The sequence below is a fragment of the Gorilla gorilla genome, chromosome 22, assembly GCF_029281585.2.
Source record: "Gorilla gorilla gorilla isolate KB3781 chromosome 22, NHGRI_mGorGor1-v2.1_pri, whole genome shotgun sequence".
In the NCBI taxonomy this organism is placed as follows: domain Eukaryota; kingdom Metazoa; phylum Chordata; class Mammalia; order Primates; family Hominidae; genus Gorilla; species Gorilla gorilla.
Window position 1 is genome coordinate 34,665,481 of NC_073246.2, and position 19,285 is coordinate 34,684,765.

General features: G+C 41.4%; 2 protein-coding genes across 5 annotated transcripts in view; one reads left to right on the plus strand and one right to left on the minus strand.

Moving 5' to 3' along the window:
• PAXBP1 (PAX3 and PAX7 binding protein 1) overlaps nt 1-1,301 on the minus strand; it is a 37,919-nt gene extending 36,618 nt beyond the window's left edge. The window contains exon 1 of one of the 2 annotated variants that reach the window (XM_004062701.4): nt 804-1,300. In XM_004062701.4, the coding sequence (XP_004062749.2) occupies nt 804-1,287 (484 nt within the window). In that variant the 5' untranslated portion in view covers nt 1,288-1,300. Of the gene's footprint in view, nt 1-803 lie in introns of both variants that reach the window. The other variant, XM_004062703.4, reaches the window with a different exon arrangement.
• A 178-nt stretch (nt 1,302-1,479) lies between these two features.
• Nucleotides 1,480-19,285, plus strand: part of LOC101137472 (putative uncharacterized protein C21orf62-AS1) — an 82,290-nt gene continuing 64,484 nt past the window's right edge. For 2 of the 3 annotated variants that reach the window (XM_019017884.3, XM_063702752.1), the window contains exons 1-3: nt 1,480-1,684; nt 14,474-14,596; nt 18,288-18,377. In XM_019017884.3, coding sequence (XP_018873429.2) covers nt 14,555-14,596; nt 18,288-18,377 — 132 coding nt within the window. In that variant the 5' untranslated portion in view covers nt 1,480-1,684; nt 14,474-14,554. The remainder of the gene's footprint in view (nt 1,685-14,473; nt 14,597-18,287; nt 18,378-19,285) is intronic. The other variant, XM_004062708.4, reaches the window with a different exon arrangement.

Here is a 19,285-nt window from a genome sequence, read left to right on the forward strand (position 1 = left end):
ATAAAAATGCAAGATTTCCAAAACTTAATTTCTTTTTTCGTAACATGGAATTAACTGGGTTATGCACATTCAAATGGTCAGAAGAAAAAAGATTTAAGGCTCATTTAAGATCAGCAATCTAAATCCACTGCAGCCTGGCCTCCCACAGGAATTGGAGAAACTGCCTTGCTTTTACTATTATTACACCGTCTCGCTTCACTGTTCCCAAAGTCAGTGCGAAGAAGGCTGGGTATCTGCTACCCCTAATTACTTTTATGGGTAAACTGAGGCTCAGCGACTGCAAGGGACTGGCCCAAGGTCACTCAGAACCAGAGCTGCAACTCCAGGCTTCTGTTCCCTCTCCTAGTACTCCTTTTTACAAACTCGGCCTTCATGGTCGAGGATGCCTGGACAGAGCATCCAAGAAGTGTGGGCGCAGTGACCTGCAGAGGGCTCGGAAAGCATGCCAAGAGCAGCCAGGGGACCCACACCAAGTTGGCCCTGAAACACGCCAGGCAGAAAAGAGGCAGGACAGGGAACACCGCATTTCCCCTGAAACACTCAGAATGCCTGATCTGACCTCCGGCCCCGTGGCAGAGGAGGTGGTTAAGAAAAGGCTGGGGGCAGCGCGGGAACGCGTCCCTTGCCTGAGCAGAAGGCCGGAGGCTGGGGAAGATTCGCAGCCGGTCGGACGGCAGGGGACTCCGTTCCAGGGCTCCGGGGCTGGGCGTCCAGAGAATACGGGGGCGGGGGGCGGGGGGCGGGGGACGGGGGCCTGCGTCGGGGATGCGGCCGTCTAAGGGCGTCCGAAGCGCGCAGTTTACCTTCCTCCTCGTCCTGGAAGCTGAGCAGGCTGGCCCGGGGCACCTCTTTGTTCTCGCGAGGCCTCTTGCGCGGCTTCAGCCCGTTGCCGGGCTCCGCGCCGCCGGGGAAGCCGCCCCCGGCCTCAGCCCCGAGGCCCGGGGTCAGGGCGGAAGGCGGCGACGGCCCCGGGCCCAGCAGCGACTCCCCGCCAGGGGCCCTGTCGCCGCCACCGGGGCCCGCCTCTTCGCCCGTGCCCGGCGGCGGCAACAACGGCGGCGGCTCCTGCTCCTCATCGCGTTCCCGCTCTTCCTCTTCGGAGTCGTTCCGCTTGCGCACGTTCACCCGCCGGGCCTTTCGGAACATTCCCGCGGCCCGCACGGCGGTCGAATACTCGCTTCCACCGCGGCCCCGGCAGCACCGAGCTCGTAACGGCGCACGCGCGCTCTCCGGAGCTCCAGCCGGGTCGAGTCCTCTGTTGCTACCGCGCACCCCACAAGCGCGCATGCGCCTATGCTCCCACGCGCTCTCAATACTTGGAGAAAGAGAGAGTGAGAGAGAGAGAGAGAGAGAGCCCCACACCTCTCGCGAGAGCGTCGGCTCTTTGCATCGCTCTCTGTCGGAGTGGAGTACTATTAGCATGGAACTCTGGTGTTGTTTGACAGGTCACAAAGAGGATCATAGAGATGAGAAGAAAGAGTAGGCTCTGTTGTCCCTCAGACGGCGCTGCTGCAGTGCGTCTTCGCACTTACGCGGAGCGGTAATGTGAGGAAGCCTCCCGCCAAACAGATGAGGGAGGAGGAGGAGGGGAGAGGCCAGAGAGAGAAGCGGCTTTCGGGAAGGAAAGTGTGATCTAGGAGGTGGAATAGTCCTCTCCAAACTTTGACCTGAGGTGTGACTATTGGTAATTACTAGTTATTCTTGAGTAATACTTTGTATTTCTACAGCTTTATAGCTACAGAGCTCTTAGAAAGACATTGAATTTTATTTATGATACAATGTTACTTCAAAGACATTGAATTTCATTTATGGTACAATGTTACTTCAAAGACACTGAATTTCAGTTATGATACAATGTTACCTGGCTTGATGTCCCCCGTTCCCCAGTCTTTCAGGAACAAGGAAAGCAAAAGTGTTTCCGTGTTTTCGAAAGAATGCCAAGTTTGCAAGCAGTTCTATGACTAAATACTTTCCGAACCTTAGCGAGTTTCAGAAACAAGTGGAAGGAAAATCGAGCCGGGGGTGGGGAAGGTTGTGACAGTTCTCAGACTTGCGTGACAAAGCCCTCACTGGCCACACCTTCACAGGGTGATTGCGCCTAAGGTTGAACTCACCGGCTTTCCCTATCTCATCACCGAACTTGAAGTTTTTCCTTCGGGCATGCACCTGTGTATGCGAATTCATTTTGATGTTTCGAAATTAAAAGGGTATTCGGTAGAGTGAAAAAAATCCACCCATGTCTGGAAGGCTGTTCACTTCCTCAGTGGCAATGTTAACAGTTTCTTATGATCCTCTAAAGATGTTCTATGAACATAAAAGCAAATAAATATGCATATTTTAATGTGTTCCCCTTTTTACACAGCTGGTGTGTAAGCTGCATTTTTAGCCTACCATAGATTGGAGATCGGCCCATATCTGTATATGAAGGGTTGTGTTTTTTTGGTTTTTTGTTTGTTTGTTTTGAGACTAAATTTCGCTCTTGTCGCCCAGGCTAGAGTGCAATGGCGCGATCTCCGCTCACTGCAATCTCCGCCTCCCAGGTTCAAGTGATTCTTCTGCCTCAGCCTCCCTAGTAGCTGGGATTACAGGCACGCGCCACCACGCCCAGCTAATTTATTTTGTATTTTTGTATTTCACCCTGTTGGCCAGGATGGTCTCAATCTCTTGACTTCGTGATCCGCCCGCCTCAGTCTCCCAAAGTGCTGGGATTACAGGCGTGAGCCGCCGCGCACAGCCGTCTATTTTTTTTTTTTTAACCCAGCTACGTAGTGATTCATTGTTGGGATATACTGTAATTTATTTAACCAGTTCCATAAACATTGATATTTAGATTATTTCTAGTCTTAATCAGTGCTGTAATGAAAAGCTTTGAAAAACTGTTACATCTGTAGGATGAAATAGAATTGAAATTGCTAGATCTCAATATATGCATTTATGATTTTGCTAATTCTAAATTTCTTTTTATAGAAGTTATGCAGTTTGTACTTACATCAGCAAACATTAGGATGCCTGTTTGCCCACACCATCCTGTAGAAATTTCAGTAAGATTTAAATTCCAGGTTGAAGTGGAAGATCCCGAGCACTCCAAGCATTTCTTTTTATTTAATTTAATTTATTTATTTATTATTTGTTTGAGACGGAGTCTTGCTCTATGGCCCAAACTGGAGTGCGGTGGCACGATCTCAGCTCACTGCAGCTTCTGCCTCCCATGTTCAAGCTATTGGCATGTCTCAGCCTCCCGGGTAGCTGGGATTACAGGCATCTGGCACCACACCCGGCTAATTTTTGTATTTTTGTTTTGTTTTGTTTTGTTTTTTGAGACGGAGTCTTGCTCTTCTCGCCCAGGCTGGAGTACAATGGCACGATCTCAGCTCACTGCAACCTCTGCCTCCTGTGTTCAAACGATTCTCTTGCCTCAGCCTCCCGAGTAGCTGGGATTACTGGCACCTGGCACCACACCTGGCTAATTTTTGTATTTTTAGTAGAGACGGGGTTTTGCCATGTTGGCCAGGCTGGTCTCAAACTTCTGACCTTGTGATCCGCCTGCCTCGGCCTTCTGAAGTGTTGGGATTAAGGCATGAGCCACCACACCCGGCCTAATTTTTATATTTTTAATTAGATTTGACATGTGCACGACTAGGACTCAGTTTTGGAGCTAAGAGCATCCTCTATAACATTAACATTTTCTTCTAGTTAATAGGAAGGGTTAATAACATCTGGCTTCCATTCTACTCATGTTACTCTCAGTTCTTATATTCTGGCTGTTCAGCATTGGTGTAAGTTCTGATTCCAACAGTGTTTCACTAGTCAAATTGAACTCCCTTTTCTAATCATAGAAGATTCAAATTGTGCCTGATCAGCCTCCAGACACCTGAGCCAAGAGAAAGATTTGCAGTAAAATAATTAGGGTAGAGGTAGCAAAGACAAGGTCCAGAAGCCGAATATGTTATTATGGTGGCCTGAAATTTCAAAAATTTCTCCCAGTGTAAAAGTGGTGATTGGATATGGATAGAGGGAAGAGTACCTCTCATTTTAAAGTAAGCCACAATACAATCACGTGTCACTTGACGGGGATACATTCTGAGAAATATGCCATTAGGCAATTTCATCACATACTTACACAAACCTAGTGGTGTAGCCTACTACATACCTAGGCTGTATGGCATAGCTTATTGCTTCTAGGCTACAAACCTGTACGGCATGTTACTGTACTGAATACTGTAGCACTTGTAACACAATGGTATCTGTATCTAAACATAGAAAAGATACAGTAAAAATACGGCATAAAAGCTTTAAAAATGGTGCACCTGTATAGGACACTTACCAGGAATGGAGCTTACAGGACTGGAGGTTGCTCTGGGTGAGTCAGTGAGTGAGTGGTAAGTGAATATGAACGCCTAGGATATTACTGTACACTGCTGTAGATTTTATAAACAACTGTACACTTAGGCTACACTAAATGTTTAAACATATTTCTTTCTTCAATAATAAATAGCTTACTATAACTTTTTTACTTTATAAGCTTTCTTTTTTTTTTTTTTTTTTTTTTGAGACGGAGTCTCGCTCTGTCGCCCAGGCTGGAGTGCAGTGGCGCGATTTCGGCTCACTGTAAGCTCCGCCTCCCGGGTTCACGCCATTCTCCTGCCTCAGCCTCCCGCGTAGCTGGGACTACAGGCGCCCGCCACCACGCCCGGCTAATTTTTTGTATTTTTTAGTAGAGACGGGGTTTCACTGTGTTAGCCAGGATGGTCTCGATCTCCTGACCTCGTGATCCGCCCGCCTCGGCCTCCCAAAGTGCTGGGATTACAGGCGTGAGCCACCGCGCCCGGCCAGCTTTCTTATTTTTTAAAACTTTTTTGTTGTTATTGTTTTGTTTTGTTTTTGTTTTTTGAGATGGAGTCTCACTCTGTCACCCAGTCTGGAGTGCAGTGGCGCAATCTCAGCTCACTGCAACCTCCACCTCCCAAGTTCAAGCAATGAGACAGAGTCTCACTCTATCCCCAGGCTGGAGTGCAGTGGCGTGATCTCAGCTCACTGCAACCTCTGCCTCCCAGGTTCAAGCAATCCTCCCACCTCAGCCTCCCAAGTAGCTGGGATTATAAGCGTGCACCACCATGCCCAGTTAATGTTTGTATTTTTAGTAAGAGATGATCCGCACACCCCACAAGCTCCTGTGTTGGCCAGGCTGGTCTTGAACTCCTGACCTCAAGTAATCTGCCCACCTTGGCCTCCCAAAGTTCTGGGATTGCAGTCATGAGCCAACGTGCCCAGACATTTTTTAAAACTTCTTGACTTTTTTTTTTTTTTTTTTTTGAGACTGAGTTTTGCTCTTGTTGCCCAGGCTGGAGTGCAGTAGTGCAACCTCAGCTCACCGCAACCTCTGCATCCAGGGTTCAAGCAGTTCTCCTGCCTTAGCCTCCTGAGTAGCCGGGATTACAGGCGTGCACTACCACGCCCAGCTAATTTTGTATTTTTAGTAAAGACAAGGTTTCTCCATGTTGGTCAAGGCAGTCGCAAACTCCCGACCTCAGGTCGTCCACCTGCCTCAGCCTCCCAAAGTATTGGGATTACAGGCGTGAGCCATCGTGCCCAGCGTAACACTTTGCTTAAAAAAATACACATTTACAGCTGCACAAAAATATCTTCTATTTTTACTATTTTAATTATTTTGTTTTACTTTTTAAACTTTAAAGCTAAGACACAAACACACACATCAGCCTAGGCCTACGCAAGTTCAGGATTATCAGTGTCACTGTCTTCCACTTCCACATCTTGTCCCACTGGAATGTCTTCAGGAAAAATAACAAACATGGAGCTATCATGTCGTATAAAAACAATATCTTTTTCTGGAATACCTCCTGAAGGACCTGCCTGAGGCTCTTATATACTTAACTTTTTTTTTTTGTAAGTAAAAAGAGTGCGCTCTAAAATAACAGTAAAAAATATAATATAGTATAGGCGTCCCCAGCCGCCTCCCACCCCTGCAGGAGGCAAGTGGCCAAAGGTAGACATTGTTCTCTCTCTTTTTTTAAGTTTATTTTTAAAATGTTAGAAGCCACAAAGCCAATAAATATGTAAAAAATATTCTATATACATTAGCTGATGTCTTAGTCCCTTTGGGCTGCTACAACAAAATACCATTAATTGGGTGACTTATAAACAACAAATTTATTTCTCACAGCTCTGGATGCTGGGAAATCCAAGGTTAAGGCACTGGCAGATTTGTGTTCCGGTGAGGGTCTGCTTCCTGGTTCATAGATGGTACCTTCTAGCTGAGTCCTCACATGGTGGAAGGGAGACAACTGTGGTTTCTTCAGCTTCTTACCAGGGCACTAATCCCATTCATAAGGGCTCCACCTTTGTGACCTAGTCACATTCCAGCATCTCTACCTCCTCTGCTATCACATTGGGGATTAGTGTTTCAATATATACATTTGGGGGGAAGATAAATAGCTGGGCCTTAACAACGGATGAGGCCTCACTAAATATGCGAGAAATAAGATAAAGCAGGGGTCCCCAACCTCCAGGCCACAGACTGGTACCAGTCAGTGGCCTGTTAGGAACCGAGCTGCACAAGAGGAGGTGAGCGGCAGGTGAGCGAACAAAGCTTCATCTGTATTTGCAGCCACTCTGCATCACTTGCATTACCACCTGAGCTCTGTCTCCTGTCAGATCTGCAGCAGCATTGGATTCTTACAGGAACACGAACCCTATTGTGAACTCTGCACATGAGGGATCTAGCTTGTGCACTCCTTATGAGAATCTAATGCCTGATGACCTGTCACTGTCTCCCATCACCCCCAGATGGGACCATCTGGTTGCAGGAAAACAAGCTGAGGGCTCCCACTGCTTCTACATTATGGTGAATTGTATAATTATTTCATTATATATTACAGTGTAATTATAATAGAAATAAAGTACACAGTAAATGTGATGCATTTGAATCATCCTCAAACCATCCTCCACCCCCCAGTTCATGGAAAAATTGTCTTCTATGAAACCAGTCCCTGGTGTCAAAAAGGTTGGGGACTACTGGTATAGCAAATACATAAACCAGTAACATAGTCATTTATTATCATTATGGAGTTTTATGTACTATATGTAATTGTATGTGCTATACTTTTATACCACTGAAACAGAGGTTTTTTAATACCAGCATCACCACACACATGAGTAATGTATTGTGCTACAGTATTATGATTGCTATGATGTCACCAGATGATAGGAATTTTTCAGCTCCATTGCAATCTTTTTTTTTTTTTTTTTTTTGAAACAGAGTGTAGCTCTGTTGCCCAGGCTAGAGTGTAGTGGTGCAATCTCTGCCTCCAAGTTCAAGCGATTCTTGTGCCTCAGCCTCCTGAGGAGCTGGGATTACAGGCATGTGCCACCACACGTGACTATTTTTTGCATTTTTAGTAGAGACGAGCTTTCACCATTTGGCCAAGCTGGTCTCGAACTCCTGACCTCAGGTCATCTGCCCGCCTCACCCTCCCAATATGCTGAGATTACTGGCATGAGCCACGGCGCCTGGCCGTATTGCAATCTTATGGGACCACCACCATATATGCAGTCCATCATTGATCAAAACATCATTATGCAGTGCATGGTTGTATTCAGATACAACAGATTTATTTATAACTTTGCCAGTCTACCTATTTATATAGTTAAAGAGCAAAGTTAAACATTTAAAAGTTATCTTACTGCCCAAGCAAGCCAAAGGTTCTTCTATCAGAAGTTATAGAGATTGTGGAAATTAAATTCCTGAAATTGAATAGCTACCTTAACTGCCTGTCAGCTGGTATATTATCAGAAACTAATTATTTGATAAAGTACTTCTGTGCTTTGAGTATCAAATATACTAATTTGTTTGTTGATATAGTATGTCATCACCATTTAATATTGCAATGCTTTTAGTATCCTGGGAAGACAAAGAACGAATACATCAACCATTTTGTTTCAATCAATAAATTGTTCCTTTAAAAAAAGTCGTCTTTCCAAGCAATAATTCTGGTTAGTATTTTTCCCATGAAATTGTGACTTTACATGGATTAATTGACCCACAGATTCAGACAAAATAGGCAATAAGCAGTTTGGTTTGCCAACTCAGTCCTAAACTATGCAGTCTGGAACAATGACTACCAAATTCAGGTCTGTGAACTTGTGAAAAGTTTTCCCTACTCAGCTGCCAAAATAAAAGAGGAAGGGCAGTCTGTGTGTATAGAGTAACCAGATATCCTTTCTTGGAAGAAATAGTCCTTTATTCTGAAATTATGTGCCTTTTTTTTTCTTTCATGTTAAGATGAGAAAATTTCTTTATTTCTATAAACAATGATGCTAATATATGGTAGTCTGTGAGTTTATCTTCATACCCTTATTTGGCAAACTGAAATGTAGGAAAAGCTATAGGCCCTCCTCAATTTTTTATTTTATCTTTAAAAAATTTTATCTGGTAGGTGAAATATAACAGCCTAGGAGTCCCTGATCTAGGATTTTCCTTTTTTTAAAAAACTGTAACTCTGGACATCTCAATAGTTCTATTCTGGAAAAAGGCTGAAGAAATAATGTAATAATTTTTTAGATTTATTTAAACCTTACTTTGATGAAGGCAGTTCTGCAGTAACTTAAAGTAGAATGTCAACTCATGGGTGCCACGGTTTGAATGTATCCCCCAAAATTCATGTGTTGGAAACTTAATTCCCAATGTAACAATGTTGAGAGGTGAGACATTAAGACATTAGGTCATGAAGGGTCTGCCCTCATGAATGGATTCATGTGGTGGTCGCTGGATTAGTGGGTTAGTTATCTTGGGATTGGCTTCCTCATAAAATGCATGAGTCCAGCCCCCTTTCTGTCTTGCTCTCTTGTACTCTCTTCCCCTGTCACGTACTGCCGTGGTATGTGGTGCAGCAAGAAGGCCTTCACCAGATGTGGCCCCTCAACCTTGAATTTTCCAGCTTCCAAAACGATAAGAACTAAATTTCTGTTCTTTATAAATTAAGCTGTGGTATTTTGTTATAGCAACACAAAATGTACTAAGACAATAGGGGAAGAGATTTTTATGTTTTGTTCACTGCTGTTTTCACAGTATGTTGAATGGCTCTTGGCACAGAGTAGACAATATTCGTTGACTGAATGCTATTGGACATTATCTGTTTATTGAATTAGTGATAAATATTTTACCCTACGTTGTTATAAATGGACATTTTCTACACGTAACAACCCTTTATTTCTAAAGCATGATCTCAATGTATTATAAATTACTGAAGTATATTAGTTCTTTTCTTTTTTTTTTTTTTGAGACACAGTCTTGCTGTGTCGCCCAGGTTGGAGTGCAGTGGCGTGATCTCGGTTCACTGCAACCTCTGCCTCCCAGGTTCAAGTGATTCTCCCGCCTCAGCCTCCCGAGTAGCTGGGATTACAGGCATACACCACCCGCCCAGCGAATGTTTGTAGAGACGGGGTCTCGCTGTGTTGCCAGGCTGGTCATTAACTCCTGACCTCAGGTGATCCACCCACCTCGGCCTCCCAAAGTGCTGGGATTACAGGCATGAACCACCTCGCCCGGCCGATTAGTTCTTAAAGTAGTAATAGACATCTCCCCTCCACCTGTGGGAACTGCCTCCTCTAGGGAGAAGAGTACCCCGTGAGTTAGGAAGCCAGGTGATATGGTTTGAATATTTGTTCTCTCCAAATCTCACGTGGCAATGTGACCTCCTGTGTTGGAGGTAGGGCCTGGTGAGAGGTGTTTGGATCATGGGGCAGATGCCTCCTGAATGGCTTGGTGTCATCCTGTAACAAGTGTATTCTTGCCCTATTCGTTCCCATGAGAACCTACTGTTTAAAAGAGTCTGGTACTTCCTCTTCTCACTCTCTCTCTCTCGCTTCTGTCTCACCATGTGACATGCTGGCTTTCCTTCACCTTCTGCCATGAGTAGAAGGTTCCTGGGGCCCTCACCAGAAAAAAATGCTGGTGCCATGCTTCTTGTACAGCCTGTGGGACCATGAGCCAAATAAACCTCTTTTCTTTATAAATTACCCTAGCCTCAGGTATTTCTTTGTATCAACAACAACAACAACAACAAGGGCACACACCAAAAAAGAAAAAAAAAAAAGAAATGGACTAAGACACCAAGTTACATTGTACTGGCTGATGCAAAGTGGGCTGATCAGAATCTCCCGAGATTTTGCCCTTGAAACAGAGACAGTGAGTCCCTGCTTATGGCTGGAATTGCAATGAACTCAAAAGCTGTAGGAAAGCCTTAAATTACATGTCAGCTCAGTAGCCAAGAAAACTAGTCAATGTAGCGAGAGAGAAGAATGAGGACAGAAAGGATACTCTGAGGGCTTCTGGTACCTTCCCAGATCCTTGACTCTTCCAGAAGCTGGACTGCATGCCATGTGTGAGTTCCCTTGATCTTCTTGGAATCCTTATAATAAATTTCCTTTTTGTTGTTGTTGGTATTAATGATGTTTTATTGTGTTACGTGTATTTGCTTAAAGAGTTATTTTCATTTTATAGTAGGGTAAATTTTATCCGTGTACATTATACAATTGTTTTTAAAAGTTCACTTGCTTAATAACTCTTCACCTATAGCTTTTGTTCAACAGAGTTTTTCTCTTATTTCTTTCTTTTTAAAAACTATACACACATACATCCTCACAAGCAGGCATTTAAGCAGCAAGTAACAGTGAGGAATGCTCTCTCTCCTGCAGGCACATAGTTATTGCAAGTAACTTGCTAATAGAGATAAGTACCTCTGTTTAGAGCATATAAATGGTCCTAGTTAAAATTGTTAGTAAATTTATACTTTTTATCAAACTCTATTAAAATGTAGCCATTGGTTCTAATTGAATGAGATCATTGTTTCTACTAAAACTTTGACTCAATCCAGGTTTAAAAGACCCCAAGGTTTTATTTATTTTTTTTTAAATAAAGTTGTTACTTTAAAAATTATTGGCCACATTAGTATCCCCAGTGGAGATTCAACTCTTATAAATGTATTCCACTCATGAGTGTTTTGGCAATTCAGCTATAATGGTCATTTCTTCATTTTCCAAAATGACACTTTCTTCAACCAAAAGAAAGTGAAATTTCTCTTTATCCAAACTAAGGCCTTCACCAGATGTGACCCCTCAACCTTGGAACAAAAGTAAATGTTTTAATGAAGATTACCTTGTTCATCCTAGTTTATTTTTAAGATGTATCTTCTATTTAGACCAGGTATTTCTCTTACCCATTCATTCAACAAAATTTATTGAACATGTTTGATGCTCTAGGCATTGTGCTAGGCAGTAGGGACACAACAGTGAACAAGACAGATGTTTTCTTTGTCCTAGAACTGTAGTCAGCTGCTAGAGATGTAAAAAGTCAATAAACAAATTAATTGGTAATTGTGATTATAATTGTGAACGAAATCAATAGGGTACTACATCTTAAGAACTGATATAAAATGATAGAAATTTCAGTTTGAGTTTATTTTTTCTATGTGCTGTAGGGGACAGGAAACATTCTCTTTACCCTCTGAAGGACTGAAGTAAATAGACAGTAGACAGAGTAACAGAAAAAAAGGCACGCAAATTTATTATATGCACAGGGGCATCATAGGAAAAAGTGAGTACCCTATAACCGAATGAAATTGAGAAGCTTATATACCTTCTTCAAAGGGGAGAGACAGGGAAGGATGTAGGCAGCTTAAGGTTGAGAAAATAATTTGGGGAAAAGATGAATAGGTGTTAGAGCCTGTGCCAAGTCTGTCTGAGCATGATGTTGACCTTCAGTCTCTTCTCTTGGGTTGCAGTTGATCTTCCTTGGTTGAAGAGATTCCTGGGGAGGAGACTCATGACAATTGAGTTTCTTTTTGGAGGATCTATCTTTAGGCAGGTATGAGAAGTTCAGAGAGCCTCTCCCTGTGCTTTGGGAAAGCAAGAGGGGCCAGAGACAGGAGGGCAGGAGAAGGTCAGAGAGACCCTGGTTCTGAGGCTCCTTCTGTGGTTTTCCAATCTCCTTTAGTTCAAAGTACTCAGCATGCTAAAGTGGCATGCTTTGTGGTATTGTGAGCCCTAACAGTGCCAATGGCCAGTTAAGTATCTTTATCATTAGAAAATGTGTAAGGACTTTGGGGGCTGAGGCAGAACATTTTCCTGCAAGATAATTACAATGAACAGCTCCAAGGTGTCTTCAGTAGTAAACTTTTCTTCAAACATTTCATGTAAAATGGGCATTTGAAATCATTTTATTCAGTTCAGTATTTTATATCTTCTAGTGTTACTATGTGAAAGAGTATTATTCAGAACCATAGTAGAACAAGATATTTATATTACATTCACAATGGACACTTTATATCTGAGAATAGTGTGACCAATGAAAAAGCAAAAATACCAATCTATGCACCCTTTCTGAAAGAACCCACTTACCACCTGTTGGGTCAGTATCATTCATACATTATTGTCCCTCTTGAAAAAAATTTGAAGCAGATATATTATGGAAGACGACAGTTATAAACATGCCCTCTGGGTATAAAGGATAGAAGAATTGATGTTTCTTTTTTTCTGTTTTGTTTAGTGTTACTAGAGGGCAGCAAAGTCATACAATAAACGTACAGTAAGATTAGACTATGATTACCTAACAGAATCAGATGCAGCTTTGAATTTGTTAAAAACTACAGATGGACTTTGAAAAGTAACTTTTTCCTAATTATAAAAGTACTGCTTGCACATTTTAGAAATTCAGAAAATGCAGAACAATACAAAGAATAAAATGAGAATAACTTATAAACTAATCATATGGTTTAAATCTTAAAAGGTATTAAATGTTCATTTTTGGTTCATTCCCTTCCTGATTGCTTGTGTTTAGTCATTCTCTACTCAAAACACCTAGACCGTTTTCTGTTTTCTGCACAGATACAGTGTCTATTTATCTACAGTAATGTTCTCTGTGTTTTTTAACTAAATGGTATCATGCTCTATGTGTTATTTTATAACTTGCTTTTTCCTTTTAGCTTGGGATTTGCAGCTCTTTTAAGTATGTTTAAATATACTTCATTCATTTTCCCAACTTTTTATTTTGGAAAAATTCAAATGATAAAAACAAGCAGGGCCGGGCACGGTGGCTCATGCCTATAATCCCTGCACTTTGGGAGACCGAGGCGGGCGGACCATGAGGTCAGGAGTTCGAGACCGGCCTGGCCAACATGGTGAAACCCCGTCTCTACTAAAAATACAAAACAGTTAGCTGGGTGTGGTGGTGTATGCCTGTAATCCCAGCTACTTGGGAGGCTGAGGCAGGAGAATCGCTTGAACCCAGGAGGCAGAGGTTGCAGTGAGCCGAGATCGTACCATTGCACTCCAGCCTGGTCAACAGAGCAAGACTCCGTCTCAGGGTAAAAACCAAAAAACAAAACACAAGCAGGAGGCTGGCATGGTAGCTCACGCCTGTAATCCCAGCACCTTGGCAGGTCCAGGCAGGAAGATTTCTCGAGGCCAGGAGATCGAGACTAGCCTGGGCAATATAGCTAGACCCCATCACTATAAAAAATTAAAAATAAAAAAATTAGCTGGGTATGGTGGCACACACATGTAGTCCCAGCGACTCAAGAATCACTTGAGTCCAGGAATTAGATGTTACAGTGAACTGTGATCGCACTGCTGCACTGCTTCCTGGGCAACAGAGAAAGACCCTCTCTCAACACACCAACACACGTAACAGCAAGAATAATACAACGATTACCCGCATATCCTTCACCTAGATTCATCACTGTTAATATTTTGCTACATTTACTTTCTCTCTTTATCTTTGCTGAGTCATTTCAAAGTTACCTGCAGACATCCTGATACTGCAGCCCTAAATACTTCAGTGAGTATCCCCTAAGAACAAGGGCATTTCTCTACATACCCATAATACAGTTATCACACTCAGGAAGTTTTACATTAACATACTACTGTTATCTAACATCGAGTCCATATTCAAAATTCCCTCACTTATCCCAATAATGTCTTTCATAGCTGTTGTTTTATCCCCAATCTGGGATCTCGTAAAGATTGTGCATTGCAATTAGTTATCATGGGTATTTAGTCTCCTTTATTCTAGAACAGTCTATCCGTTCTTTTTTTCTTCTTTTAACTTTCATTGACTTTTTTTTTAAATTTTTTTGAGACGGAGTCTCGCTCTGTCACCCAGGCTGGACTGCGGTGGCAAGATCTCGGCTCACTGCAACCTTCACCTCCCAGGTTGAAGCAATTCTCCTGCCTCAGCCTCCCAGGTAGCTGGAATTACAGGCATGCACCACCACGCCCGGCTAATTTTTGGTATTTTTAGTAGAGACGGGGTTTCGCTATGTTGGCAAGGCTGGTCTCGAACTCCTGACCTCAGGTGATCCACCCACCTTGTCCTGGGATTACAGGTGTGAGCCACCACGCCTGGCCAACACTGACATTTTTGAAGCGTCCTCATCAGTTTTTTTTTTTTCTTCTCCAGAATGTCCTTCTATTTGGATTTGGATTACACAAAGTTTAACGTTTTTTGGAAAAATCCTACCTAGGTAATGTGTCGTTCTCAATGCATCATGTCAGGCAGCTTATGATGCCAATTTGTCCCATGGTAAGTTTTTTTTTTTTATCTCTATGGGTGCATAGTAGGTGTATGTGTTTGCGGGGTACATGAGATGTTTTGATACAGGTATGCAATGTGATCATGGAGACACATGGGGTATCCATCCCCACAAGCATTTATCATTTGTGTTACAAACAATCCAATTATACTCTTTTAGTTATTTTAAAATGTACAATTCATTTATTGGCTATGGTCACCCCTGGTAAATGGACCTTTCTCCATTGTAAAGGTCCTACTTGTAATTAATAAGTAATCTGTGGAATGATGATAATTTTAGACTGTGTAAATATTCCTCAGAATTTCAACCAATCATTTTAGCATCCATTAATGATTCTTTTCAGAATTCATGGTTACTATAGCATTTGCAAAATGGTAATTTGGTATTACTCTCTATTACTCCTTCTAAATTTATTAGTTGCCAATGTTCTGTAAATCAGACTTTCTCTTCTTCTTTCCCACTTTTTATTTTTTGACTTTTTTTAGTGACAGTACAGACTCATGGAGTCTTTTTCAAATCAATATGCTAAAATCCATTTCTGTAATTGATCATTTTGATGTTCATATTGTCCCTAATTTGGCCAATAGAACTGTCTGCGATGGGTTCTGCATTCTCTTGCTACATCTCCATCAACTTTTTGACCTTATCTTACTTTCTGTCACAGTAAGATGTTTCAAGCTCACTTTATGTTTTTGTTTCTCCAGACCCCTGGAATCAGCCATTTCTTCAAAACCCTATTTTTTGTTTGTTTGTTTGTTTTAATGGGGAATGGTGTTGAGAAACCACAATTTAGGTGTCAGGTGTGTTCTTTGCCACAGGGGTGTCATTGCTTCTAGGCTTTCTCAGAGGATAAAGCTAAGACATATGTCTTAAAAAGCATGAGTTTGGCCAGGTGTAGTGGCTCACACCTGTAATCCCAGCACAACAAGGGAGGATTGCTTGAGCCTACGAGTTCGAGACCTGCCTGGGCAACATAGTGAGACCTTGTCTCTACAAGTAATTAAAAAAATTAGCCAGGCATAATGGCATACATCTGTAGTCCCAGCTACTTGGGAGGCTGAGGTGGGAGGATTGCTTGAGCCCAGGAGGTCGAGACTGCAGTGAGCTATTATCATACCACTGCAGCACTCCATGCTGGGTGACAGAGCAACAACCTGTCTCAAAAAAAAAGAAAAAAAAAGTGATGAGTTTGCACTGATACCTTTAATTCCAATCCAACATCCCAGGCTGCTGCTCCTTCCCTCACTTCATATTTCCTACCATTACAACTCTGGATGGACCTCCAAAAATTTCAGTGTATTTACTCTTTTGCACAATCCTACAAAGTGGTTTTAGAATTGTTGTACCAATATTATCACCACCAACAAGCCTACTAAAGTTTATAATTTCTTTGCATTTTTAAAAACTAACAGTGTTTTATTTCTTTCATAAAAAATCTTAAATGTGGCAAAATGTTCATATTTGTCAATTCTGGATGACAATTACATGAGTGTTAGTCATATTATTCATTCTTTTCTTTTTAAAAAATTCTTATTGAAGTATAGAATGCATACAGAAAAGTGCATTTATTGTACATGAAGAGCTAAATGAATTTTTACTAACTGGCATATGTGTATGTGTGTGTGTGGAGTGCTTCTCTATGTAGATATACAAAAATATAAATGTTGTTTTCTAGCTTGTGTAAATTTTAAGACACATTCCTAAATTGTACTTCAAAGTGACTGTACCAGTTTATTCTCTTAAATAGAGACTATTTGCCTACAGGCATGACAAAATGGAATATCAAATAACTTTACTTTTTGCCAATCTAGTGGATGAAATATTAGTTTCCTATTGCATTTCTCTGGGTAGAGGTAATTTTTTTGTTGTTCGGTTATTGGCTACTTGTTTTCATCTTAAAGTGAATTGCATGCTGATTTCATCATTTTTCTATTAGATTGTTAGTCTCTTTGTTTTCTACTTTAATACTATCTAATTTAACATTATGAGATTTGTCTTGGGGTAAGACTGTAACTTTAAGCAGTAAGCACTTGTTCCAGCATCATTTGTTTATTTATGTAAAAATGGGCTGGGCATGGTAGTTCATGCACTTTGTAATCTCGGCACTGCGGGAGGCTGGGGCGGGTGGATCGCTTGAGTCCAGGAGTTTAAAACCAACCTGGGCAACATGGCAAGACTCAGTCTCTCCAAAATTGCAAAATTAGCCAGACATGGTGGTGTGCACCTGTAGTCCCAACTACTCAAGAGGCCTAGGTGGAAGGGCTGCTTGAGCCCAGGAGGCAGAGGTTGCAGTGAGCCAAGATTACGGCACTGCACTCTAGCCTGGGTGACAGAGTGAGACCTTGTCTCAAAAAAATAAAAGTAAAATATGTATGTAGAAATGCTCTTATTGGGTTTTCTCTATTATGAAAGTGATTTTGTGTGTTTTAAATTTTATTTGTATAAACTTATGGGGCATAAGTGCAATTTTGTTACATGGATATATTACATAATGGTGAAGTCAGGGTTTTTAGTGTGTCCATCACTGGAATAATGTACCTTGTGTCCATTAAGTAATTTCTCATCATCTACTCCCTGCCCTTTCAAGTCTTGATTATATGTTTATTCAAAAAAAAATATATCTCCCAGTAAATAAATATTTCTCCCAGATAGGTAGAAAATAAGAATTGCCCCCATACCATCACCACATATGATACTGTTTTTAGTGTGCGTCCTAGTCTGTTTTTTATTTTTTGTTGTTGTTTTGTGTGTGTGTGCTTCTAACACCCTTTATTGACTTAATTTCCCTTTCCATTTTTTTTATGATTTTACTATTCGCAAGTACTATTTTTTTTTTTTTTTTTTTTTTTTTTTAGTTTAGGATCTGTCTTTGAGGCATCCTTCCTGCTGTATTTGTCTATCTATGGTGCCATTTATATTGTCTTACAATTGTCTTTAGGAGAAATGTACTCTCTGTAGAGCCAGCTCTCCCTCATTGCTTTTCTAGAGTCTGGGTAGGATAAACATGACCTTGTGCAACATTTTGAGTTGTGACTCTGTATTAGTTTGTTCTCACACTGCTAATAAAGACACACATGAGACTGGGTAATGTATAAAGGAAAGAGGTTTAATTGACTCACAGTTCCACATGGCTGAGGAGGCATCACAATCATGGCTGAAGGTGAATGAGGAGCAAAGTCACGTCTTACATGGTGGCAGGCAAGAGTGTGTGTGCAGGGGAACTCCCCTTAATAAAACCATCAGATCTTATAAGAACTCACTATCATGAGAACAGCATGGGAAAGACCCGCTCCCATGATTCAATTACCTCTCACCAGGTCCCTTCCCACAACCTGTGGGAATTGTGGGAGCTACAATTCAAGATGAGATTTGGGTGTGGCACAGCCAAACCATATCAGACTCTGTTAAATGAAAAAGCCTCCGTACATCATTATTCTTGTAACAAATCACATCCAATTTACAAGTGTTCTCCTGTAAATTCTGGAGAAACAGAGGCCCTGAAGTTATTGGTGAGCAAGTCTGGGAAATGGAAATGGAGGTTCCAATTCCTGTTTTTACTAATTTAATGTGTATAAAATGTTATCTATATCTTTTCTTCATTCCTTTGTTCCTTCCTTTCTTTTGAGGGACTTTCATAGGTTCATTCAAGAGTTTTAACCCCTAACTCATTTTTCTCACAAGGCCTTAAATTCCACAACCTCATCATCTACCACCTTTGGTGCTTTCAGAATCATGACTCTCAATGTTGAAGAGTGGGCTACTGCATGGAAGGTGGGTGCAAACCCCTAAAATTTCCACCCCTGGTTCTGGAAAGTGAGAAATTGGGGATTTCAATACTGCAAGCCATCCTTCACATTCTAAAGTCATTGTCTTTACTTAGTTCCGTCAGCATTTCTTTCTTCCAGTCAGTGGGGTATTGGCATGGACTTGTACTGGCTCATAAGAGCTGATTGGTAAGTTTTCAGGAATTTGCAAGCTGGTTGTTAAGCACAGTCATTATTGAAAGCAAATTATGTAAACTTACAATTAAATAAATTATATCAAAACCAAAAATAATAAATACTCAGAACTTATCACTTCCTAATTATTTTACTTCACTTTACTATTGTTCATGCTTTTGGGGTTAGTTGTGCCTGTTGTATAGGTAGGGTGGAAATACTATATAATGCTGCCCTATTGTATGTCTTTTCTCAACTCCATGTTCTCTTGGTAGCATGAAATTGGGTTATGGTGGCAGTATTTACACCACTACATATCAGAGTGTGATTTATGATTTTGTTGAGTGTGATGGAGAAAATGTTAACAATGCAGATTAAACTTAAAAGTGTGTCATGTACATAGCCCTTACATTGTGAATAGTCCCCATACTGAGAAAATATTCCTCCAGTATTTGAAAACTATTATTTGATTCAGCAAAGAAGTTGCTTTCATCACTGACTAGCAAGTGACATTCTCACATATATCTTTGTTGTTTAACTTTCCTCTTACTTCTAACATAAATGAAAATCTCAACCAATATTTATACCAAAACTATACATGCTGATCAGTTGCAACCCTAGGTTGGCTTTGTGTACAAGAGTTTGGCAAAAATCAAAGCATTCTTTGAGAACTAATGATGTACAAAGAGTATATAATAAAGAGTTATCTGTAGTTTATTATCATTTGTAAATTGTGTGCTA